Source organism: Heptranchias perlo, chromosome 13, assembly GCF_035084215.1.
Source record: "Heptranchias perlo isolate sHepPer1 chromosome 13, sHepPer1.hap1, whole genome shotgun sequence".
In the NCBI taxonomy this organism is placed as follows: Eukaryota; Metazoa; Chordata; class Chondrichthyes; order Hexanchiformes; family Hexanchidae; genus Heptranchias; species Heptranchias perlo.
Genome location: NC_090337.1, coordinates 16,661,234 through 16,688,678, shown reverse-complemented (window position 1 = coordinate 16,688,678; position 27,445 = coordinate 16,661,234). Strand labels below are relative to the sequence as shown.

At 40.9% G+C, this 27,445-nt stretch overlaps 1 protein-coding gene across 1 annotated transcript; it reads left to right on the top strand.

The window, feature by feature from the left end:
• The first annotated feature begins 9,777 nt into the window (after window positions 1-9,777).
• On the top strand, window positions 9,778-17,106 carry chst2b (carbohydrate (N-acetylglucosamine-6-O) sulfotransferase 2b). Its single transcript, XM_067995037.1, has one exon. It carries the CDS (start codon window positions 10,625-10,627, stop codon window positions 11,888-11,890), a length of 1,266 nt encoding a protein of 421 aa, XP_067851138.1. The 5' UTR covers window positions 9,778-10,624; the 3' UTR covers window positions 11,891-17,106.
• The last annotated feature ends 10,339 nt before the right edge of the window (window positions 17,107-27,445 follow it).

Genomic DNA, 27,445 nt, shown 5'->3' with positions numbered 1-27,445 from the left:
ATAAATATGGAACAAGAAAAGGCCATTCAGACCATGAAATTTACTCCTTCAAAAGACCAAATGCTACATGCCATTCTAAATTACTGAAAGAATGTTAGTCAGTTAAAGTTCACCCATGGTGTTCTCCAGGAGGTTTGGACCATTGAGGTGACCTGAGTAAATTTCAAAACTATAAACATAACTGACAAAGTTGGTCTGGCCGAACTGTTCACTGATGCAAAGGATTCAAATTCTGGGGATTCAAGTTAAAGGGGAGTAAGTTAGGGGTAAGATGGAAATTCAAGCAGATTTTTTTTACACAGAGGGTAATAAACTTGTAGAGTAAGTTACTAAGAAATGGCTTTGAAGAGGTCAGTGTAAAAGGATTCAGGAGGCAATTAGGTGTGTTTTTGGCGAAAGTAGCATATGGTTAGAAGGAAGGTTGGGGGGGGGGGTGGGGGGGGGTTCAGATCAATCAGATGCCTTGTCAGACCAGAAGAGAATTGGATAAATAGTTGAAGGGGAAAAATTTTCAGGGCTATGGGGAAAGAGCAAGGGAGTGGGACTAATTGGATAGCTCTTTCAAAAAGCTGGCACAGACACGATAGGCCGAATGGCCTCCTTCTGTGCTGTATCAGTCTATGATTCTAAGAAAGCCTTTTCTTGTTCTTAAAAATTCTGATGTTCTGTTGAAACATAGTAGTTAAAGGACTGTGTGTCTTATATGGCCTGAGGGAACTGTAGATGCCTGTTTCCACCGACCTACAGTCTGGTCCTATCCCTCAGTAGTGCAATGGTAGCGAGACAAATGCAATTAACTCATTGCATCTGTCACTGTACCTGATCCAGAGAAAGCATGAAGAGAGGTGGAAACAGATGGTTTGAGGGAGTATTATATTATTCTGATAGATAATTTAATAAAACAATTCCATCTGTTTGACGATTGTAAATACATTTTTGTTTAACATTAAATAAAGAATACTGGGCCTTCATAGATTGGATAACATGGTAATAGACTTTAGTTATCAGCTTATCCATGTCTGTAAAACTACAAACAAATCTTTCACAGTAATCTTTTTTTCCCTCATGGTTTATTGATTAAAGAGACCATATACTTTGTTTTAATCTGATATCAGCCGGTTACATCATGCTGCAAAAACAGCAATAGACCAGCGAATATTCTTGTAAAGTCAGTCTATATAAATGCCTTTAGGAGGGATAAATGAAAGAAAAACTTTTAATGTCTATCTATGAATTTGCCTTAAGATTGAGTTCAAAAGGCTTTAAAGGAAAGACAGCAAATGATGCTCTAATCAGTATCCCAGAGAGGTTCCTGTCAAGGTTTAGTAAAAGAGAGAAAATGCATGCCTTTGACAATTTTCCAAGATGGCCCCTTTCATATTTAGTGGTTGGATTTTAATGATACAACTGAAGCCAAACCAGTTCAGCAGCACTTCAGCTCATACAAAATGTTAAGTCTGCCAGAGGTCTGCTGTTTAGCTGCTTGTCGGACTCAATGATTTATAAAAACCGACTCCTGACAAAGAAATGCACTCTGATAAAAAACTTTTCAGCCCTGCTATTGAGATCCATTTTTACTAGAAGCTTTTATAGAAAATTTAGATTTCTACTAATTTTTCTGCATGAGTGCCTCTCACTACCAGGCTCTATTCCTGTTAGCAGCACCACCACCCCCCTCACTTTCTCTTTTTAAGTTTTGAAAACTTTTACCTCTAGTCTATCAACCCTGGCTACAAGCTTGAATCCTTTTAATTTATTCTCAGTCTCCTTTACAGGAACTGCATTCCTTGTTTTTTTTTAATTGTCATTTTAATATACTCTCATTCATCTAGGGGGGATTTGTTTTTTAAAAAAGGTTATTTTTAACTTTATTTCTGAAAGGATGGAGATCAATTCCTCAACTGAAATAATCCAACCTCCGCTCATTCTATAGCTAGGTCAGGAAGTGGTGGTTGTGATCGTGAGCATCTCACATTTGACACTGCACACATTGCCCGGAAACAGAGTATCTGATGTCATTGTGTTTTTTTAAATTAAATAGGAACCAGGTTTTTGCACAAAGACCCAGCTGACTTGGAAGTGCACATATTTCCACGTGTGGCTATGTATTCCCACTTATTTACAGCCTTATCCTGCCACTAGATCAGCAAAATTAGATGCTTTTCCCTTTCCCCTGGGTAGAGTTTTTAAAAAAAATATTAATTTCAAAAGCAAACAAAACAGTAGCACTTGTCTTTAATAATGTGCCTCCAGCATTGAAACCATGGAGTGAAACTTATGCTGGGTCACTAAGTCTGATTGATTAACAAGGAAAGTTCATTTGTTGGACAGTTGCATGTATGACTAACAATACCCTCAGCCACAATTTAATTTTTGTAATAGAAATATTTATCTCTGGTGTGTAGTGCCAGTAAAAATCCCCTTATTCTGGACCCAGTTCTCTATTGATCCAAATTGTGCTAAATATAAGGATTACTAAATAAAGCATAATAATGCCGTTTGAATTCTGATTCAATGCTCATCCTAAAAGAATTTCAAATGGAATGAGTTGCATTGGCTGGATGGATTTTTTCCACTTCTTACCTTCTGTCTTCTTAGTAAAAAGGGCCTCTGCACATAACAACAACAACTTGCATTTATATAGCACCTTTAATATAGTAAAACATCCCAAAGCGCTTCACAGGAGCGTTATCAAACAAAATTTGTCATTGAGTCACATAAGCAGATATTAGGACAGGTGACTAAAAGCTTGGTCAAAGAGGTAGGTTTTAAGGAGCATCTTAAAGGAGGAGAGAGAGGTAGAGAGGTGGAGAGGTTTAGGGAGGGAATTCCAGAGCTTAGGGCATAGGCAGCTGAAGGCACGGTCGCCAATGGTGGAGCGATTAAAATCGGGGATGCACAAGAGGCAAGAATTGGAGGTGCGCAGAGATATCAGAGGGTTGTAAGGCTGGAGGAGGTTACAGAGGTAAGGATTGGTGAGGCCATGAAAACAAGGATGAGAATTTTAAAATTGAGGTGTTCCTGGACCGAGAACCAATGTAGGTCAGTGAGCACAGGGGTGATAGGTGAACGGGACTTGGTGCGAGTTAGGATATGGGCAGCAGAGTTTTGGATGAGCTCAAGTTTATGGAGGGTGGCAGATGGGATGCCAGCCAGGAGAGCATTGGAATAGTCAAGTCTGGAGGTAACAAAGGCATGGATGAGGATTTCAGCAGCAGATGAGCTGAGGCAGGGGCAGAGAAGGACGATGTTACAAAGGTGGAAGTAGGCGGTCTTAGTGATGGAGCGGATATGTGGTTGGAAGCTCATCTCAGGGTCAAATAGGATGCCAAGGTTGTGAACATAGGCTAAAAAGAAGCTGCAGATCATAAACAGATCATTGAAATCAAATTCCAGTTCAGTAGCCAGGCATTCGAGTTTGATGCAGGACTGTCCAAGTTTGTTTTACCATATGTAGGTCATTTGCACATCAGCACTTATCTCTCTCTCAAAGTAGAGGGCAATAGGTTTCTCTTTCATCCTCAAAATGATCTTAATAACAGCAACATTTTTACAGGTAGAAAAGTAGCCTTGCTAGTTTTGCAAATTTGAAATCATTTTACCATAATTTCAAAAGTAAAAAGAATGTGAGGAACGAATTAAGGGTCAAGATGTAGTGCAGGATGTACTGAATATACCCACTTTCCATTTTTGGAGGATAAAATAAGGACTAAAGTAGTAGGGTAAATTGTATGAAATCATGTTCCCAGTGCACAGCCTCGTCCACTGGACAATCCTGTAGCTGACCTCTGCTCCCGAATTCCTGATACGGGCTCATACTGGGCAAAACTCAGCACCAGGAACATGAATTCCTAAAATTTACCTCAGTGAGCTATGCTTGGTCCTCATCGTCATATCTTCCGTATACATATATGCACTATGCTTAATCCATGCTGCGTATAATCTACATTTGTATCACCATTACCATGACATACTATGCTTAATCATCATTCATGTATACTTTTGTGACATAAAAAGGTTCCCCCCTCATAAACTTGAAAATATTATTAATGTAGCCCACTATGAAAAGGATCATAATGATTGGATTCTGATGCATAAATTGATTTATCCCCATCTATTGCTTAAATCTGGTATCTGATTAAAGATTCTGGTAAATTTCATCATTGACTGTGTCAGCCTCCTTGGAAGGCAAGGTTCACCTTTAAGATTATTTCGGATGCAACTATAGAGCACTGTTCAGTCAGCTCACTAGTCGACATTTAGTTTTGACTGAACCCCAAAGTTGCAGAGCTACGTACTCATTAAGGCACAGAATAATTATAATATGATGAAGCATAAAGAGAAATGACAGTAGAACAGCACCCTTCAGCACAAAAATGCCAAGTCTCAAGCTGTAAACCTGAATGGGCCACCTCTGCCCTCATGGGTTCCAAAGAAGTACATCACTTAATGGCTGCAGAAGCATAAGACAGCGAGCATAAGGCACAAAGTCAAGGTGAACCGACCAACCATCTTCTGATGGAGATCAGTAGGCTCTGTGGCAGCTACTGTAATGAAGAGCAATTATATTATCAGTGATCCATTTTGTGACCAAAGTCTGGAAATTAATGTTGTAATATTAGTGAATGAATGCTCCACGTGTTCGCATCACATTCCTTTGTCTGCTATTTTAACAAAGATGTTAACCCTCATACAATAAATGGGTTCACCCTCCTGCATTAAATGGGCAAAGGAATATTACGCAAATCCATTGTTTGCTCTCTAATATTGCCAACAGTAATTTCTATGCTCAAAAAAGTGGTATAACAAGAAACAACCTGAAATATAAGTCCAAAAGTATGTTATTTTGTTAATAATAAATTATCTCAATATGCATGATTCACAGTTATAGTTATTTTCTGTCAAGCTTAGCGGGTATATTCTCTCATATGAAGTATATATATCAGTAAATATTTACATTTATATTAAAAAGTCTACTCCAAAAATACACCAAATAAAGTGTTAAAAATCAAAATTTTGTGGGGAGCATGCTCCCAGATCCACTTAGAAAATAAATCCCATACAAGCATGGGATTTCAAAAATTAGCACTGCACCACTGGTTAAAGGCACAGTTTTCCTTGTTTTTAAACAAAGAAGAAGTAGGGTCCCCCTTGTCCTCACCTTCCACCCCACCAGCCTCCACCTTCAACGTATCATCCTCTGCCATTTCCGCCACCTCCAGCGCGATCCCACCACCAAACACATCTTCCCCTCCTCTCCCCTTTCAGCATTCCGAAGGGATGCGCCCTCCGCAACACCCTGGTCCACTCTTCCATCACCCCCAACACCCGCTCTCCTCCCCATGGCACCTTCCCATGCGAGCGCAGGAAATGGAACACCTGCCCCTTCACCTCCTCCCTTCCCACCGTCCAGGGCCCCAAACACCCCTTCCAGGTGAAACAGCGGTTTACTTGTACTTCTTTCAATTTAGTATACTGTATTCGCTGCTCACAATGCGGTCTCCTCTACATTGGGGAGACCAAACGCAGATTGGGTGATCGCTTTGCTGAACACCTCCGTTCAGTCTGCAAGCGTGACCCTGACCTGCCGGTTGCTTGCCATTTTAATTCCCTGTCCCACTCCACTGTGACCACGCTGACCTCGGCCTCTTACACTTTCCAATGAAGCTCAACGGAAGCTCGATGAACAGCACCTCATCTTTCGTTTAGGTACATTACAACCTTCCGGACTCAACACTGATTTCAATAATTTCAGATCATAACCACTGCTCCCATTTTTTTTCGGTCAGCTAGTGCTGGTAATGGTTCTGCTGCTGCCATTTACAGCTACTCCTGATCAACTTTTGTTTCTTAACCTGTCCCATTACCACCTTCCTTGCCTTGCTCCATCATCCCTTTTGTCATTTAATCTCTCTTGCCCTCCACCCTATCACAGACCATCCCTTTTGTTCTTTCCTCCCCTCCCCTTCCTCCCCCCCCTTTCCCTGGCTCTGTACTTGCTTAAAAACTTTAATTCTTTAACATCTTCCAGTTCTGATGAAAGACCTTCGACCTGAAACGTTAACTCTGTTTCTTTCTCCACAGATGCTGCTTCACTTGCTGAGCTTTTCCAGCATTTTCTGTTTTTATTTCAGATTTCCAGCATCCGCAGTATTTTGCTTTTGAAGAGAGCTGGGTTAACACACTGTCCTTTCACCTTGCTTTGAATCCAGCCCAAAATTATCGAAATAAAGTTTGATTTTTCTGCTGGCTGTTAGGATCTGAGGGAGGGCAAGTTTGGTTAATCTCAACTCAGTTTCATGTGGATGTAAGTGCAAAGCACAAAGTTGCCTGTAATTTATCAAAGATTTATTAAAGGAAAATCGTGTTTGACTAACTAGATTGAGTTCTTTGATGAAGTAACGGAGAGGGTTGATGAGGGTAGTGCGGTTGATGTTCTGTATATGGACTTTCAAAAGGCATTTGATAAAGTACCACATAATAGACTTGTTAGCAAAATTAAAGCCCATGGAATTAAAGGGACAGTGGCAGCGTGGATACAAAATTGGCTAAGGGACAGAAAGCACTGGTGAACGGTTGTTTTTCAGACTGGAGGGAAGTATACAGAAGTGTTCCCCAGGGGTCAGTATTGGGACCACTGCTCTTTTTGATATATATTAATGACCTGGACTTGGGTATAAAGGGTATAATTTCAAAGTTTGCAGATGACACGAAACTCGGAAATGTAGTAAACAATGTGGAGGATAGAAACATACATCAGGAGGACATAGACAGAATGGTGAAATGGGCAGGCACATGGCAGATGAAATTTAATGCAGAGAAGTGTGAAGTGATGCAATTTGGTAAGAAGAATGAGGAAAGGCAATGTAAACTAAATGGCACAATTTTAAAGGGATTGCAGGAACAGAGAGACCTGGGAGTGCACATACACAAATCTTTGAAGGTAGCAGGACAAGTTGAGAAGGCTGATGAAAAAGCACATGGGACCCTGGGCTTTATTAAAAGAGGCATAGAGTACAAAAGAAAAGAAGTTATGCTAAACCTTTATAAAACATTGGTTAGACCTCAGCTGGAGTATTGTGTTAAATTCTGAGCACCACACTTTAGGAAGGATATCAAGGCCTTAGAGAGGGTACAAAAGAGATTTACTAGAATGGTGCCAGGGATGGGGGACTTCAGTTATGTGGAGAGAATGGAGAAGCTGGTGTTGTTCTCCTCAGAACAGAGAAGGTTAAGGGGAGATTTGATAGAGATGTTCAAAATCATGAACGGTTTTGACAGAGTAAATAAGGAAAAACTGTTTTCAGTGGCAGAAGGGTCGGTAACCAATAGACACAGGTTTAAGGTGATCGGCAAAAGTGCTAGGGGGGCACGAAGAAAACAATTTTTTTAAGCAGTGAGTTATAATGATCTGGAATGCACTGCCTGAAGGGGTGATGGAAGCAGATTCAATAGTAACTTTCAAAAGGGAATGGGATAAATAAATGAAAGGAAAAATTTACAGGGCTATGGAGAAAAAGCAGGGGAATGGGACTAAATGGTTAGCTCTTTCAAAGAGCTGGCACAGGCATGATGGGCCGAATGGCCTCCTCCTGTGCTGTACCTACTATGATACTACGGTATAGCCTTGAAGAACTTCTAGCTTGAGAAGTTAGGGCTATTTTCATCAGATATGAGAAAATTAAGAGGTGACCTGACAGATGCTCTTCAAGATAATGAAGGGTTATGATAAGGTAAATAGCGATAGATTATTTCCACTGGTCCCTGAGACAGTAATGAGGGGACGCAAATTTAAAATAATCACAAAAACAATTAAAGGAAATATTAGAAAAAATCTCTTTTAACAGTGGGTGGCTGAAATGAGGGCTTTTCTGCCACAAAGTAGAAATGAAGCAGAGTCCATAAATTCTTTTAAAAGGGAATTAGTTGTTTGACAAGAGGAATGTTAAATGATATATTTAGCAAGCAGGAGAGTGGGATTAGATTAGGTGACTTCTATGGAGACAAAAGGGGAGATTTTAACTCCTTCGGCCCAGCGGAAATGGGGCAATAACAGGGTTAAAATCGAGGTGGTCGACTTACTGGCCTGTTCCCGCTCCACCACAATTTTTCCCAAGACCTTCTGCTAGGCAGCCCAGGTACACCCCTGAATCAGGCAGGAGCCTCCTTTATCTATACAAATCTATGCAATTTTATTGGCCTACTGGACAGAGCATGCACTGTGATCGTTCCACTCAGTAAAATCTGGCGGGCAAGAGGAAGAGGCCCAAAAAGGTAAATTCATGAAGTTATTTTTGTGGGACCAGGAGCAGCAGGAGTGCTCCTCTGAGTTCCACAAGAATAATGTGGGCTACTGCCACCCCAGGCTCGCCATGACTGTAAACCCCTTCCCCCAGACCTACCTTTCTGCCAGCCAGGTCGGCTTCTGGGCCACCTGATAATACACCGGCCCGGAGGTGGTGAGCTGCAGCAGGATACCTGATCGGAGCGAGCAGCATGGTGGTAGCATGATAATGGGACCTGGCCTTCCACCTCAGTGATGGGACATCCGGCTTGCCCACTCCACCGGCCAGCCACTCGCTCATTAAAATCTACCTTAAACGCCAATACAGCCTTGATGGGTTGAATGGCCTATTTTTGTGCGGTGATATTCTATGATATGGATGGCTGGTGAAAAATGGAAATCTCACGCCAGTGCAGTTGGGAGGAACATAGGAACAGGAGTAAACCATTCCACCCCTCAAGCCTATTCCACTATTCAATTGGATCATGGCGGATCTGTATCTTAACTCCATCTACCCGCCTTGGTTCTGTAACCCTTAATACCCTCGTCTAACAAAATCTATCAATCTCAGTTTTGAAATTTTCAATTGGCCCCTTAGCTGCAACATCTTTTTGTGCCGAGAGTTCCAGATTTCCACTATCCTTTGTGTGAAGAAGTGCTTTCTGACAGGTGTACTGTTAGATACTGTGCATGGAGCTCTACTGACACCTGCGAATTTCATACTTGATATATGGTGCTGCCACTGAGTGCCAAATGTTGAAATGCTTCAGTTCTCAGCATTGGCGTTCCTTGCTCCATAAGCATAAAAACGCATACAAAAAAATTATTTCAGAAAATTATTTCAAAAGAACTCAATTTACAGCCCAACAAGGTCCAGTACACCCTGACCCTTTAAGATGCGTTGAAAAAAACCCCCAAAAATATAATGGTTTGTCGAGCCCATCACTAGCGCACTTGGTTCCAACTACCTCCACATCACCTAGAGTAAGAGACCTGATAGGAGGCGGGTCTCGTCAGTCATCGTATGGGAATAATCCGAGAAGGCAAACCTGCTATCTGTAAGAACGCATATCTACATCCGGAATGCTGGATTCGTCGGCGTAGTTTTTTCCACTTAAATTAAATATGAACGTGAAACATTTAAGGCAGAGTGTGAATTGGATTCCCCAATTAACTGAGACGCCTCCTTACTAATTCTAACGGGGACCTGGTGTACTTTTATCTTTACTGACTGTTATCAATTTCCATTAAACGTCACCAAACATGAGCGACCCTGCGACTTTAAAGCCTTTTGGAGCGCATCTCCCACCCGCTACACAGCTGCACTGAGCGAGCATTTACCCCACTCCTCTCCCCTCCAGCTCAATGCGCTCCTTCCGACGCCGAGAAAGGACCGTGGGCTGACTGACAACATCCTCGGCCAGTTATGCAGCACCAGATGCCGCTCACCCTGGACCCAATCGGCGTTACCCCAGAGGGCGGGACTTTGTATCTAGACTGCTACTAATGCGAGAGACAGAACGGAGGAAACGTTTGTTTTGGGAGTCGAAGTCTGGATACTAAAAAAGGGGGGGGAGACAGACAGGGAAATGAAACCCTCCCCCCCTTCACGTTGGGTGGGGTATAAAAATATATCAATGGTGAAAAAGGGGGGAGGGGGGGGGGAAATCTCAGCCCTGATTCACCATGAGACCCACGGCACTGAACCATCGACTCGCACCTCAAAAGGCGCAAAAACTCCGATGTAAAAAGAGGCAGCAGATCGAAGCTGCAGCCGAAGGCGGCGGGTGTCCTGTTTAAATGACTGGAATTAGAAAGAACAGCAGATCGGAGTTAGAAAGGAGGACTTGTGAGGATCCATCAAAAAAAAAATCGAGGTAAGAGTTTTGGTGAAGGGATCGGAAACAAAATATGTAGAAATATACACATTTAACAAAACAGGAAGGACCCAGCCTTGGCTGAGCTCATACTAGTCATTTGTGAAGAGAGAAGCGTGTGTACTGCAGTGGGACTCTCCAGCATGATCAAATTCTTTATTTTTGGACTTAAAAACAAAGAGAACCCTCCCTCAAAAAAAGTTGGTGATACAAGACCTTCTTGTGATTTAAGGGAGACGACCTGGGGGAAAAAAATTACAGGGAGCGGGGATTTCATTTAAAATCGCAGTCGGAGGAGCCGCTCTCCTTACCTCCCTCCCATGGCCGGGGCGAAGTAGAACCATTTGGTTTCAATAAAGAAGTGGAAGACTGAAAGGCAGGTTGACAAGATGCAAGGAGCCAGGCTTGGGAATCTGATGTGAATTATTATTATTATTATTATAATAAGTCAACGCTTTCAAACATGAAAGTGCTGCGCAGGAAGGCGGCTCTGTTGATCGTGGGCTACATACTGCTGGTGGTTTTGACCATGTTACATTTCGCCGATTACAAAGGGACGAAGGAGTGCAACCAGGTGAAGTACGTCCCGTACCCGCTCCGCTACACCGTGGAACACCAGCGAGCCCCCTTGCCCCACAACACGTCCAGCAAGCGGCAGCATGTGTTCGTGTTTACAACCTGGAGGTCGGGCTCGTCCTTTGTCGGCGAGCTCTTCAATCAAAACCCCGACGTCTTCTTCCTCTACGAGCCCATGTGGCACATCTGGCAGAAGTTGTACCCGGGGGACGCGCTCACGCTGCAGGGGGCGGCCCGCGACATGCTGGGCTTCTTGTACCGCTGCGATCTCTCCATCTTCCAGCTCTACAACGGGGGCAACAACGTCACCAGCATGGGCATCTTCGGGGCCCCCCGCAACAAGGTCGTCTGCTCTTACCCACTCTGCAAGGCTTACAGGAAAGACCTGGTGGGCCTCATCGACGAGCACGTGTGCAAGAACGAGTGTGCACCCCAGCATCTCGAGTTACTGGAGAGGGAGTGTCACAAGTACACCACCATCGTGATCAAAGGGGTCCGCATCTTTGACCTGAACGTTTTAGCCCCTTTGATGAAAGATCCGTTCATTGATCTCAAAGTGATTCACCTGGTCAGGGACCCGAGGGCTGTGGCCAGCTCCCGGATAAAGTCGAGGAACGGGCTGATCAGGGAAAGCCTGCAGGTGATGAGAAGTAAAGACCCGAAAGGGCGTCGTTTGAAGGTATACGATGGCTACCAGAGGACGAGGCGGGACGCCGTGGACTACCACGCCCTGAACGCCCTGGAAGTGATCTGCACCAGCATGGTCAGGACTGTCCAGATGGTCAGAGAACCTCCGGACTGGCTGAAGGACAACTACAGGGTAGTACGCTACGAAGATCTGGTGGAAGACCCCATCAGGTACCTGAAGGACATGTACCACTTCGTGAACCTGTCGGTCAGCGAGGACATCGAGAGGTTCGTCCTCAACATGACCATGGGGTCCAGCTACTCCTCCAAAAAGCCCTTCAGCGTTTCTTCCCGAAACGCCACCCAGGCTGCGAACGCGTGGAGGACCGAGCTGACCTACTCCCAGATCAAACAAGTGGAGGAATACTGTCAGCAGGCCATGGACTGGCTGGGCTATGAGAAAGTCCAAACGCCGGAGGAAGTCAAGGATTTCAGCAAGTCATTTGTGACCAAACTCCGGCTTTAAACAAAAAGAGAGAAGCTCTCCGGTAAATCATTCCATCCAACCCCACATCGAAGAAGGGCCGAGGACAGATCTTAATCCGTTTGGTTTCTGAATATACTTGGATCCAGGTCTGGGGGGGAAAAAAAGACAAGTGCCCGAGAGGGTTTTTGTATCGCGTAGAGCGCGCGCACACACTCACACACATCCACACCTGCTCACACCCACGCACACTCACAAACATACCCACACCCACTCAACTGCTCACACCCACTGACACGCACACATCCGCTTACACCCACACTCACCCACACACTCACCCCCTCACCCACACAACAAATTACACTAAAAAGCTGGCTGGACGCGAATCATTTTTGGCGATTTTGAGGGAGCTTTTTCTCCACAGCAGTTGACAAAGGTGCAAAGTGTTGAGTTGGTCACCGGAAATACTTGATCATTTGGGTTTAAAGTTGTTATACACATTGCTCTATAAATATATATATATATATAGTTATGTTTTTTTGTTGTCTGGTTGAATGAGTAAATTGATAATTTATCATTTAAAAAAAGTATTCTGTGATATTGATGGCATGCGGCTGTGGAATTGTGAGTACAATGCTTTACTGCCAAAGTACACCTCATCAGGATCCTTTCTGTCCATGTTTTTTGCTCGATTGTTCATACCAGACAAGTCAGTTTATGTTCCTTCCCCCCCATGTTGTGCAAGCCAAACAAAGGAGTCTGCTGCAAAATAAACCTTTTTGACCCATATTTTTATTCTTATTGTTGTGTCATCACAGGACACCAGTTCAGAAAAATACAATGGTCTAAAAAAATAACATTTAATTAAAGGACAATACTGAAACCTTGCCAAGACTGTCCCAGACACAGCACATTATTCTTCATAAGGTTACAATAAGCCATATTTAGTGCGTTCCTGTATTTTGTCGGGGGTGTCTGTGAGGCTACTGACAAAAAATGTTACAATGTACAGTATTTATGAGGATAGGGGATACGTTAAGCAACAGCACTCCCAGAAACTAACTTTCTACTTTAATTAAAGGACAAAGTGCATGGAATCTGTATAGAAGTTGTTTCAATAATTTTATTTTTAAATGCCCTCAGGTCACAGCCAGTTATTTCCACACTAGGACAGCTGCAGACATTTATACAGGATGAACTTATTGTAGAGCGGATGATCCCTTTGTATTCCCATGTAGCATGCAGAAGTATACAACATAGCTGTTTCCAAGAGGTAGCCATGGGCACTTTTATATTAAAGTTGAGGTCCTGGGAGCATACCACTAAAATGGAGACATGACCTCAGTATGCTGCTCCCCTCTGTCTACCCTAGTTAGTTACTACTTCTCCAAACCAAGGCCTGTTTTTAATGTAGACTCATGGTTTGTAAACATGTGAATAGGAATGGGCTGACACTGCTATATACAGGGGTTGAAACAGTTGAAAAATAACTTAACTATTTTTAAATCCAAATATTCAATTTGTAGCCACATATTATAAAGGGCCTGGGAATCAACATGGAGCTGATTCCATGTGCCTGCATGCTTGCTTCATAAGAGAAGTGTGCAGACACATGGAACTGACTTTATGCAGTAAGACGGCCAGAATAGGAGGTGCCTAATCCAAAGAAAATCTGGGTCCTCCTGAAACCTTTGGAACCCTGGATATTGCCTCCAGCTGATGGCGGGGGAATTGTGCACCTGCTGTCGGTGACATTCCCTCAAGGTAAAAGTGCCTTTACGTTGCTTTGGTTTCAGAACAGTAGTAATATGTTATGTTGAAAGTACCCTCACACCTCTGGGAAAAAAAATTGGTATCTATTTAGAACCTGTCAGAAAGTATCATTGTCACAGTTGTCCCACAGAGGCATGCCAGTTGATGTCTCCTTCCCTCCACTACTGCTCTGTAAAGTACATTACAGGTGGAATCTCCAACTTCTACAATAGGACCAGACACATTGGACTGCCTGTGGATCCTACCTATTCTGGAAAATGCACTGCTGGCTGATTAATGCTGCAAAGTCAGCTACCTGGAATTGGCTTACTCTGGATCACATCTCCCAGATCGTGCTGGTTGCCATTGCAGTGGATGGTACTGCTCTGGGTCACACTTATGTTAAAAACTGGATGAGGAGGGATAGAGATCTGAAATGTATGCTGTTTTTGGGGGGAGGGAGGAGGGGAAAGGTTTCTTTCCCTTTTAGTGATTTATTAAAAATAAATAAAAACAAACTGGCTGCTATACCACCATTCCATTTTTACTGATTAAAACAGCTATGACAATTGGTAATTTTCATCAGTTTAAAAAAGATTCATCAGCAATCAGAGGTCAGTAAGCACTGCTCGTTGCATACATTTGAGCATTCATGTGGATCTCTGACAGCTCCTGTTCCACAGTGATATGAGTGGGCAGTGTAACTGTAGCTTCCCACTCACAACACCCATGATAAAATCAGTAGTTGCAGTGTAAGAAGACCTATATTCAGAATATGGAATAACACCGTTTGGAGGGTGCTAAGCAACTCAATTTCAAGATGTTGTAATACACTCCAGAGCAGGGGATTGGGGTGGGGTGGGGGGGGGGGGGTTGTAATCACAAACTTTTGACTAGGGTCCACTGTTGAGAATGATGCAATGTGATACAGCATGGAGTAATGGCATGCAGGTCTGTGCCTGAAATTGTTCACATAACGAGCTGCTGACTTCAACCATGCCAGTGAGGGAAGCTTGTTACTTCCCTACAGAAGGAAAAAAAAATCATGGGACCATTAATTCTTTTGTAATAGGACCCTTTCACATTCTGCCCCCATAACATTCATTTGTCTTCTTTTGCTGGAGTGCAAGAAAACAAGAGGCAACAGCTCTGAAATTCGGTGCAGACAACATTGCAGAGTCATACAGGTTGTCAATGGAAGCCCTTAGAGATGCACATCAGCTGAGGGACTCAGATGGCAGGCCACAAATGGCCCTCAGGCCATATTCTAAGTACTACCACTTTCAAGTATGTTATTGTTTATTATGCATGTATACAAACTTGAGGTCTTGCCACTTTTAATTTTTGCTGGCAGAGGTTTCATGGGGGAAAGCAATGGATGACAGCCTTCAGTGATCGTTATTTGACATGCAGTGATATCGTGAAATGTAATTTGATGAGGAGTGATATTGGGATTTATTTTGCTGATACAAAGGAAGTATCATAAATTCTATGTAATAATACAGATTGCCTATTTAAACTCATATTTATTGTACCACATTTTGTAGCAATATTAAAGAAATGTTGCAAAGTATCAGTTGCAGGATTATTTAACAATAAATCCCTCAAAATTTGCAACTCTTCAAAATATTGTCTTTTTGTAACATAATCCCACCTATTTCTGCCAGTGCAGTATCCTTTATGTAACAAGGCTGGAATTTGACACACACATGTCAACTATGTGACAGATTATAACAAAATAAATAACTTGAAGAGGCAGTTGAATGTTTTATTTCTTTCAAAGTTTGTAGGTTCAAGTATTACTGCACTAAACTGTAAAAAAAATCCTCCAGTAAAATATTGTACCACAAGGCTAATTAGTGGAAACATTTATGTTTTACTGTCATGCAGAACTATTGTTGCTGTGTGACTGGATTACCCAGAAGTATATCTGGGCAGAATTGAAACACAGATATGACAAACGGAGAGAACCCATGGATGGCATTAATTTGTTTTTTTTGAAAAGAAAGATACACACACCCCTGACTTCATAAATTATCTTAACCCAACATAAGCCTCATCCACTGGTACCAGCACAATTTCCTTCCTGAAACATGCTTGGAATAGCATATTTTCAGAAATGTATTTACCCGAGGACAGCAAAAATAAATAATCAGGAACAATAAAGGTGTTTATTAAAACTACTTGGGGCATTAGGCATAAATATATTTTGGGAATACAGTTAATAATGTATTTTAAGTCTAGGGTTCAAAAGGTTACCTACAGAAGATATCAAGTGCACACTAATCCTACCAGAACTGGCTTGCCATGACAAGACTTCATTATTCCTCTATGTTACTTGTAGGTACAAATCCAAGACTAATTGATAGCTAGCTTTTGTTCTATGTGCTTATTATAATCATCAATGGTCAAAGTGTACAATATGTTTGGCTGATGTCAAATTGTATGAGAAGCCTGATAAATATTGATCTTGCATGTTAAAGACCAATGTATATTTTGGTAGTGAACAGTTGAAAGTTTTTTTGTTCAGTTAAAATGACCTGAATTGTCTAATCCTTATAATATCTTTTCATGTTATGATATTTAATATCTTTTCATGTTTCAAAATTAAAACTGTGAGCTGGTGTAGCTTTAAACAATATTTTTAACAGTCGAAAACCACTCAATTAAGCTTTTTGTTTAATTAGGTTTCAAGTCAATGATTGACCTTTAGACTGTTGGCATGTTTTATGAGCATTTCTTCAGATTTTCTTCCCTCTCCTGAAGAGGAAACATGCTGGAGCATTGTTCCATGGATATCAGTGGCTTTGCACTCCCCCAACTAAGCACCCATCTGATATAAGAGCCTCGGCAGTGAATGTGAATAAGTTATTTGATCACAACCAAGTCTGATTGTCCCCACCCAACATCCAATACTCATGACTGCCATCAAGGATTTCTGGATAGTGATCAATAGTGGCAATTCTAGCTGATTTCACTCCCCCCCCCCCCCCCCCCCCCCAATCCACTCCTTTGGCAAGTCACTGAGGCCAGATGTAACTCCTCCACTGAACCCATGGTGGAGATCAGTTGTCTCAATATAGACGAGAAATCAGATCTGGCACCATTCTCGTCTGTATGGCTCAGTGTTGCATATTTATCTGCTGAGCCATTGAGGAAATCCAGTTTGTAAAGAAAATTTGTGTTTTAATTTTAAATTTAATAATCAATTTCACAAAACAACTGCTTTTAAAAGCTGTAGTGCTAACAGTTGTAAAAGAAATTATTCCTAATGCATAAATCGGAGCTAAGGAAGCCAACCTATATAAGCAGAATCTGAACGTTCTTGAAATTGACTAATGGATCATGACAAGTTGTGCAGCTTTAAATGACATCAACTTGTAAAAATGATTGTTAACATAACCTCTTTATACCATCCTATGATGTTATTCTGCTTCATGTACATTGCAATTGGCCCTATATATGTACGTTCACCAACTATCATTAAAGGTCTCCTCAGTATTCAGTGTCGACTTCAGTGCAGTCTGTCTCATTGCTGTATGTTATAAAGTCAAATTTTCTTCATTTCCGGAACACAGATGGCACATTGCATATACTGCATTGAGAATCACTAGCAATCTACTGCAAAATAGACATTTAGCCTTTTACACTTAGCCTTTTACATGTAGCTATATAATTTTTCAATTGTGATATTATCACAGGTGATTATATCCTACTGATGACATCAGCCATTTTAACTGAAATGGTTAAAGCGCCAACAATTTGGAAACTACAGAATAAGACTTAGATAACAATATTAAAATATTGTTTTAAGGACAATGCCAATACAACAGTAGATACTTAATTCTGTTTCTAACTTTGAATGATGTTCTTAAGTCAGTAAAATTCTTGTGGTTTGTGATGTTGGAACCTCTCAATTGAATTACAGTTTTATAACTCTTGGTACATTGTCCATACAGGATCCACAACTGAAAATGGTAAAATTCCAAGTTTATTGTTTGAGTGAGAAATGGTTTATTACTCATAACTAATTTAAAAGGTTTTTTTCCCCATGGATGAAATACTCTTCTCATAATTGCTTATTCTGTTTCTAAAGCAAGGCAGAAAATAGCTTAAATAAAAAAGTTGATTGTAATGGGGACTTATACAATCACAGAGGGAGTTTTAATATTCCCCATTGTGTGACGCAAGCTGTCTCTCTCCAGGTGTGACTAGCTGCCATCTTGAAAACACCCTTGGTAGAATGAACATCTGAATTCACAGGAGTGGGTCAGCCCCCAGTACTACTTTTGTTAATGAGCTGCGGAGCTAACACGATCAAATTTGCTCTTGTCTGTTCAACAGAAAGATCTATTCTTCTTGCAGCTATACTAGTGCCTTTGATTTGCAAGAATAGCTGCTGAAGGAGGAGTAGTTGTAGTTGTTATCATGTCATATGATAAATGCCATGGTACATTAGAATGTGATGCAGCTTTGGCTGACAGTATTTACACAACATCCATCCTATAACATTCTTAATTGTGCTTCTTGGAGCTGTGAAACATAATCATCTTCTGCATGGGTTTTATTTTACAGGTGACAGCCCCCAATTTCATTACTTGCACTGGTATCTTCCTTTCATATATCAAAATGATCTGCTGAAAGTTCTTAACTACTTTTCCATTATATCACTGAAAATGAAATGTAAAATAATATTTTAAAATGTGTCTTACATTGTAGCGATTTCAAAGGTATAAAATAGAAGGACTCACTACAGCAAAAGCCCAGCGTACAGAAACAGCTGCAGTAAATTGCTAGGACTCCATGGAAAAGTATAAACATGAAAAAAATTCTTATTTTTCAATCCAGAATTCAACACAAAATCCTTTGTTCTTTCACCACTAAAATATTGCCTTTGCCAACACTAAACACTTCACTGAGAATGTACAGGTAAAGTGCTGAATTGTTCATAGTTCACATTTTGTCAACACTGATATTTTCCATGATAACAAAAGAAGTAGTGTTAACAGAGTGCATCATGTAAACGGTTGAAAGCTGTACTCCTACTGTGTGGTTTTTCAATAATTTAGGTGGAAAGTTATGCCAGTAGCAAGAAGGAATTGAGGACAATTCACATCTGATATTTTGTACGTACTAAGGACAACAAAAGACAGTTTTATCTTTTGCAAGGACTTAAGCTCATGCACATGGTTGTTCAAAAATAAATGTTACCAGAAGCAGCACACTGCTGTTAACATGTTCTGCTATGGAATAGTAGGATGCAGATTTGCACTTGTAATCTATCACCTGATCTTGTTTGTGTCACAAGAGTGAGGTACCAGGAGGTGGCACAGGGAGGGAAGGCAATTGTTGGGTGGGTTATTGGGGAGAAATTTGTGCACTTTCAAGTGGTCAGCAGCATAAAGGAAAATATCTTCCATGTTGTAGGAAGGACCTAATCTTACTATATGACAGAGAGAGCAATCTCCCAATCTACAGGACAGAAAAAATCTAACCCCATGAAAGATGTTAATCTCTCACCATGTGAGAGATTACTCAAACTTTGCCGTGTAAGAACAGTGATGCACCCCCCCACCCCCCACAACCTTTGCAGGCAATACCTAATTTAAAGTGGACTGGGTAAACAGATTAGATGGTATATTTTATGACTCGCAACAAAAATATATCCCTGTGAAGAGGAAAGACTCCACAAAAAGGGTGAACCAACCATGGCTAACTAAGGAAGTCATGGATGGTATCAGGTTAAAAGAAAAAGCATACAAGATGGCAAAGATTACTGGTAAGCCCGAAGATTGGGAAAACTTTAAAAACCAGCAAAGGATGACTAAAAGAATAATAAAGAGTGAGAATATAAATTATGAGAGTAAACTAGCAAGAAATATAAAAACTGACAGTAAAAGCTTCTATAAGTATATAAAAAGGAAGAGGGTAGCTAAAGTAAACATTGGTCCCTTAGAGGATGAGACTGGGGAAATAATAATGGAAAACAAGGAAATGGCAGAGGAATTGAACAGATATTTTGTATCTGTCTTCACAGTAGAAGACACTAATAACATACCAATAATAGTAGAAAATCAAGGGGCAAAGGGGAGGGAGGAACTAAAAACAATCACTATCATGAGAGAAAAAGTACTAGGTAAACAAATGGGTCTAAAGGCTGACAGGTCCCCTGAACCTGATGGCTTGCATCCGAGGGTCTTAAAGGAAGTGGCTACAGAGATAGTGGATGCATTGGTTGTAATCTTCCAGAATTCACGAGATTCTGGAAAGGTCCCAGCCGATTGGAAAACCACAAACATAACAACCCTATTCAAGAAGTGAGTGAGACAGAAAGCAGGTAACTATAGACCAGTTAGCCTAACATCTGTCATTGGGAAAATGCTAGAATCCATTATTAAGGAAGTAGTAGCAGGTCAGTTGGAGGCTCATAATACAATCAAGTAGAGTCAACATGGTTATAAAAAGGGGAAATCATGTCTGACAAATTTATTAGAGTTCTTTGAGGAAGTAACGGGCAGGGTGGATAAAAGGGAACCAATGGATGCAGTATATTTGGATTTCCAAAAGGCATTTGATAAGGTGCCACATAAAAGATTACTGCACAAGATAAGAGCTCATGGTGTTGGGGGTAATATACTGGCATGGATAGAGGATTGGCTAACTAACAGAAAACAAAGAGTCAGGATAAAAGGGTTGTTTTCAAAATGGCAATCTGTAGCTAGTGGGGTGCCGCAGGGATTGGTGCTGGGGCCTCAACTATTTATAATATATATCAATGACTTGGATGAAGGAACAGAGTGTCTTGTGGCCAAATTTGCTGATGATACAAAGATAGGTGGAAAAGCAAGCTGCGATGAGGATACAAAGTGTCTGCAAAGGGATATGGACAGGTTAAGTGAGTGAGCAAAAATTTGGCAGATGGAATATAATGTTGGAAAATGTGAAGTCATCCACTTTGGGAGGAAAAATAAAAAAACAAAATATTATTTGAATGGAGAAATACTACAAAATGCTGTGGTACAGAGGGATCTGGGTGTCTTCGTACACGAAACACAAAAAGTCAACATACAGGTGCAGCAGATAATCCGGAAGGCAAATGGAATATTGGCCTTTATTTCTAGGGGGATGGAGTGTAAAAGCAGGGAAGTCATGCTACAACTGCACAGGGTGCTGGTGAGACCACACCTGGAGTACTGCGTACAGTTCTGGTGCCCTTATTTAAGGAAGGACGTACTTGCATTGGAGTCAGTTCAGAGAAGGTTCACTAGGTTGATTCCGGGTATGGAAGGATTGTCTTATGAGGAAAGATTGAACAGGTTGGGTCTATACTCATTGGAGTTTAGAAGAATGAGAGGAGATCTTATTCAAACATACAAGATTCTGAGGGGACTCGATAAGGTAGATGCTGAGAGGATGTTACCCCTCGGGGGAATCTAAAACTAGGGGGCATAGTCTCAGAATAAGGGGTCACCCATTTAAGATGGAAATGAGGAGGAATTTCTTCTCCTAGTGGGTCGTGAATCTTTGGAATTCTTTACCCCAAAAAGCTGTGGAGGCTGAGTCGTTGAATACATTCAAGGCTGAGTTAGTCAAATTTTTGATCAGCAAGGGAGTCAAAGGATATGGGGAAAGGGCGGGAAAGTGGAGTTGAGGTAAAAATCAGATCAGCCATGATCTCATTAAATGGCGGAGCAGGCTCGAGGAGCCGAATGGCCTACTCCTGCTCCTATCTCTTATGGTCTTATTGTCTAACTACACTACATGGAGGGATCAATCTCCTATCCTGCTGGGGAGACCTACCTTAACTGCAATTCATGAAGAGCAATCTCACCCCTAAGGCGAAATTACCCTATTAGTGCCGTGTAAACAGAAGGATGCCCTACCTACGTTGCAAAGGAGAAGCAATCAGCCACCTTGCAGAGGAGACTATATCCTGGAAATTCCTCAGAGCTGCTTCCGCTACACCGGCGTTACTTTGCCGGAAGCGCGGCAGGAATGCTGAGGAATTTCCATGCCATGTACATTACATGAAGGGAGCGATCTCTGACTTTACAAGAGGCTGAATTAACTATTATGCAAGGGAATCAATTGCTTACTTTGATAGGTACATTTTGGCTCCATTTTGTGGAAAGGTCCCTCTATTGATCAAAAACACTGTGCAGACTTAGCATGTTGGCTGGCTGAAAGCAGAAACGTCCCACTTTATTATAGTGTCTCCTATAATTCAGACATTAGGGAGAGATTAGTCTTCCTTCCTGTTCCTGACTGGAACTATGTCCAACTTTCTGTCCTTACCAAAGAACTTGTAATGAAGGACAGTAATACATAGAATGAAATCATCTCCAGACTAAAAAGGATTAATTGAATTTCTAAAGTCATCCTGTGACTAGTTAGGAGAAATCAATAATCTTGGTGACTGAAAGAAATAAAAATACTTTCTTGAACAAGTTGCAGAGGGAAAGACAACTTTCCTCCTCCAGAATCATTGGTGTAGAATGATTGAAAATTAAGGACAAGAAGAGGGGATGAAATAGGGAAAAGAGTGCAGCTGCAATTAGTAATGAGCAGCGCCAAAAAAACAACAGCTTTGGCTGATTACATCCCAATTAAATAAGTTTTGCAATTTAATCATCCCAAACCATCTTGGGATCCTGGGTTGGGCAAACTCTCTCTGTTCCAACTAAGTAATGTTCCATCTGATCCCACTGAATTATTCTGCCAAATTCAACTGAAGAACTCTATTCTCAATCCAGCCAAACAACTGTCTCCCTGATCCAATTAAATAATTTACTCCCTAGTCCAACCAAATAACTCTCAGCCTATGCGTCTGAACACTAAAAATTGAGAGAATTGTGGGAAACCAAATTCTGCTCTGGTATTTTATAATAATCCTGGAGCCAGACAATCATTTTGTGTAGTCTCCAGAGTGCATTTGAGAATTGCTTTAACAATATTGTCTAAAGAGATTGATCGCCCACTCTTCAGTAGATATTTGATCTGTACTTAACAGTAAAACTCACAAGAGACAAGGAAGCCTCATAGTACCAGGAATCTATTTCACATTTCCCACATTGAGAGTTTACTGATTGCTGGTGAAAAAGGTTGGGGGACATCCTATGTATAATGTAAATATCAGACTATGGTATCAGAATATAAATATTCACTCTGAAATAAGGGGTCAATAAATTGTTAAATATGAGGTGCTTATGAGTGTTTAAATTAGTTAGAAGCCCATTTCTTCATTAGTTAATGCAGTTAGTTTGGCACATTGACCCCTTTAAGAAAGTATGTGAAATAACTTTAGAAACACCAATTAGTTTCTTTGAATATGGACTTACTGGAGTGCATTACCCGCTTGCCAACCAATCAACTTGCATTATCCCAATAATTTGTCCACTAATTATTGTTTGAAACCTATTTGACAGACCAATAAGCGCTCGACATTATAGGAACTTAGGAATTGCTAGACCTAAAAAGACCAAGGTCCATCTATTTTGCCTTCTACCACCCTTGTAGTTGCATGATACAATGATAATGGAGTTGTTGACTAATCATAGCAATCAATCTCTATCAATTAGTCTACAACAGCCCCAGGCATGATGCAAGGAAACCCCCAGTGGTGGAGAGCTTTGGCAACCATAGATCTAAAGTCACCTGTTACTCCCAAGCATGTCATGTCTCAAATTACTCAGATCCTGCATACCAAAATGTTATTTTCTGAAATAAATCTATCTAATTTGCATTATAGTCAGAGAGATGGATCATGGCAATCTGTGTTAGAATACAGAGACATCTTTCAGTAGTAAAAGACAATGCTTTTATCAGAAACTTGAAGTGTATCAAGGAGCTTCATAAAAGGAAGTTTTTTTTTGCAGCGCTGTCTGATTTCCATTTTAGCTGACATTTCATTGACAATATTATACGCTTTTGGATTGGAAATGGAAATCTGGAACAAGTTATTCTTTGAAGTTGTTGATAAACTGAATTACTGGTGCTGTTTCAGTTAATATCAAAAACTAGGAACAGGTTGCGATGACAAAGAATATGCTGGAAGACATACAAACTCACTTTAATTATGCTGCAGCATTTTTTTTGTTATCAATTTGATCTGAGCTGTCTGGCTTGGCTGTCAGAAGAAGCAATGTAGATCTTATTGATAAGCATGTCCAGCCTCAAAACCATGATTTCTTGGGGAAGGAGTGTCATATGGATATTATTGTTCAGCTCACAGAAATGCAACTCTTTTAATGCAATATTTCACTTAATAAACTCAAAGATCTGTTCATTGATTTTATACTTATTAGCTCAGATACTAAAAGACAGTACCATTCATTAAACGGTGAGGAAAGAAGGACTTGCATTTATATAACGCCTTTCGCAACTTCAGGACGGTCCAAAGCACTTTACAGTCAATGAAGTACTTTTGAAGTGTAGTCATTGTTGAAATGTAGGAAACACAGCAGTCAAATTGCACACAGCAAGCTCCCACAAACAGCAATGAGATAAATGACCAGATAATCTGGTTTAGTGATGTTGGTTGAGGGATAAATATTGGCCAGGACACCGGGGAGAACTTCCCTGCTCTTCTTTGAAATAGTGGCATGGGATCTTTTACATCCACTTGAGAGGGCAGACGGGACCTTGGTTTAACTTCTCATTTGAAAGAAGCCGAAAAGCAAAATTTTTTGTTAAAATAGTCTCCAATCTTTGGTGGATTAGCTTGGATGAGGCTTCCTACGTTACTGATTGAGAATTCAGCTCCATCGTACTATCATCCTCAGTAACTCCTACAAACCACCTGCAAGTACTGATTGGTAATGTTCTGTCGAAAGGTCATTCACCTGAAACGTTAACCTTACCTTGCTCTCTCCACGGATGCTGCCTGACCTGCTGAGTTGTTTCCTGTTTTTATTACTGATTGTGTGTTTGTTTCTATTTTCTTTTCCTTTTTTTTGTGTTCATTAACATGAGGAAGGTTAGGTCTAGGGCATTTTTATCACTTATTATGCTTAGTGACATTATCAAATATGTCTATGTCATACAGAGACAGGGTAAAGCTCTTTCCACACTTCCTCACCATCCTTCACAAGTGCAACTTTTCCTTTGTCAACAATAGCCATTCTTTGTGATTGAGATTGCCAATTATCACTGATCATGAATAGTTTTTTTTATTATGGATTCACTTTGGCTACAAACTGAAATTAAACCACTTGAACCTATTTCATGTAAGACCCTTAAAGCTGGCAGAAAAAGACTTTGGGTTCATTTCAGTGTAAGTGTCGAGAAGCGCCCACTGGGAACTTCCACTGCTGACCCTACAGACTTTCTGGGATTCAGGAGGGTGGGTTATTCCTTACTTTGCCTGCCCATGACAGGCGCTCATGCCATAACAGGAAAGCTGGAAAGTCTGGCTGAAGAGTGCCTATTCTGGGAAAGGACCAGGTCTCCCCCCCGAAAGAAGTTGTTGCCACCACAGCATCCTTTATAAGGGGGCTGCTTTAAAGGTCTTAAAAAACAAAGTGTACCCCTTAAATCTTAGGATCCTGGCCTTGACCCCTAGGTAGTCCACACTTCCGCCATTCTTCGGCAACGTATGCCTTGTCTGGCTAGATGTTCTTCTGCTGACGCTATGATAGATCTCACTGAAGGCTAGGAAAGTGGGAACTCCCAAAATAGGGAGTCTCTACCCCCCCCTTACACCTATGACCATGTTTGGGGCAGGCAGACGCTCCATCCTCGACAGGCCAATCGGAATCCTCGACTTAAGGCTGAGACCTAATGTGTCTGGGTCCTGGCCCTTCTGACAGACTCCTGCCAAAGTTACAGTGGAAGTAAGCAGGAATAGTCACAGATTTTTGGGGTCTTTGACCCTTTCAGCCTGGGGCTGGAGACTGGTCTTTGCACTGATGCAGGTCTGTTAAGCCATTATATCACTAGGAGCTTCTAAGGAGATGAAATTCCTCTTCTACTGGGAAACCATAAATTGCTGTTTCTTTTCTCAATAATTAGTGATCTGCTAATGAAATCACATTCTGAGAAATTTTAAATTTCAAAGTCGCACATTCCCATGATTTAGCTAGTAGATTTTTAACTATAGGATAGGAAATGAGCAACTTTTTTTTGGTTAAAGGAAATTTTTGAGCTATGGCCCCTGAAGAATAACATACCTAAATTCTTCCATTGATTGTCACACTGTCACAAAATTGCAGCCTTACAAATTATTGGATTTGGTACTAAGCTATATTATGGAGAAAAGATTATTAGAGAATGAGAAATAAATATATTGTAAATATCGTTTAAAATTTTCCATTTAAGATTGGCAACAGAAGTTTAGGCAGCATAAAAGATGGATATAATACTCCTCTATTGATACAGTGTGTAAACGCTGTAACCTTCCTCATGGGAACACATCACATTCCAATCCAGAAGGCAGAAAACAACACTGAACACTGGGAATACATTGCAGCCCCTCAGTATCACACCCAGCTGGCCAGATGGATTTGCAATATGTCATGAGCTGTGATGTGAAGTGCATAAGTATTGCAATATCAAAACTTGGTATAAGTGTCATTCTGGACAGATCAGCCAGTTCTGCTTCTTGACACAGTTATATCAGGCAGGGCTTCACAAAGCGAGTGGCCAACAATTGGAATAGACATCCATGCAGAGTGATGGAGGTGAAAATGCTGGAATCATTTAAAATACAAATAGATGAAGCAATAGGGGGAGTGTAGGGTCATTCTGAGTGGATGAATTAAAAGGCTGTATGGCCTTCCTCATCTGTAAGTATCTTGTGATGAGTGAAGTAAAGAAAAACTGCTCTATCATTACACATCTTATAGAAGTATATAAAATAGCAAATGGAATGGAAAAAACAATCTGGAATATTACTCTAAATTAAATTGTGGGAGTAGGACAAGGGGACGTAGGTTCAAACAAGTAAAAGATAACTTTAGGCAAAGATTAGGAGGTCTCACCACAGCAAGAGAGGCAGAAACTTGGAAACCAAGTCAAGTCAATCCTGGAATTCCTCCATAGAAAGGAGAAGACCATTCAATCTAAGTACTTCCCAGAAGGAGAAAAACCCCTGAGTCAAACCAAGTATTTACTCCCAGGATGAGATGGAAAAGAGAAAGCCAATTCAACCCAGGAACAGTGGAACTTCCAATATCTGCAATTCAGTTATCCACCTTCTTGATTATCTGCCAGAATTTTTTTCAGGACAAAATCTTGTTTGAGTTGTTGAAATTAACTAATGTTTTCTTTTGTTATTTGTATTGTATTTTTCATAGTTTGTGCACCAGGGTATTGTTTTGTCATATGTCAAAGACCAAATAAAGGAACTATAATTTTCCCATTATCCACAAGGGATGTGACCTGCATTATAATGATAATGGAGTTCCCTGTACCATCCACAGGATGCAGGAGAAAGGTAGAAGATGAGAGTTAATCCAGGCCATTCCCGAGAATATCCTAGATTAAATAAATAATATCTGTAGTAAAAAAAAGCAAATCAAATACTGGGTTGGATTAGCAAAGTACAAATAGAGTACAAATCTAGAGGTTGTATTGTTGCTATATATGGCATTGGTTAGACCCCTTCTGAAGCATTGCGACTGGTCACCTAATCACTGGAAGTATATAGTTGCCTTTGAGAAGGCATATGGATGAGCAGCAAATATGATGCCTATGTCAGGAATTTAAATCATGGTGAAAGGAAATGTTGTTTTCCAGGCTACCTATATGAAAATAACCTAACAAATGACTGATGTCAGAAAGAGTATACCTTGGCTGCTCAACTTCAGAAAATATTTTCAGATGATGACATCCTAAAATGACGGGAGG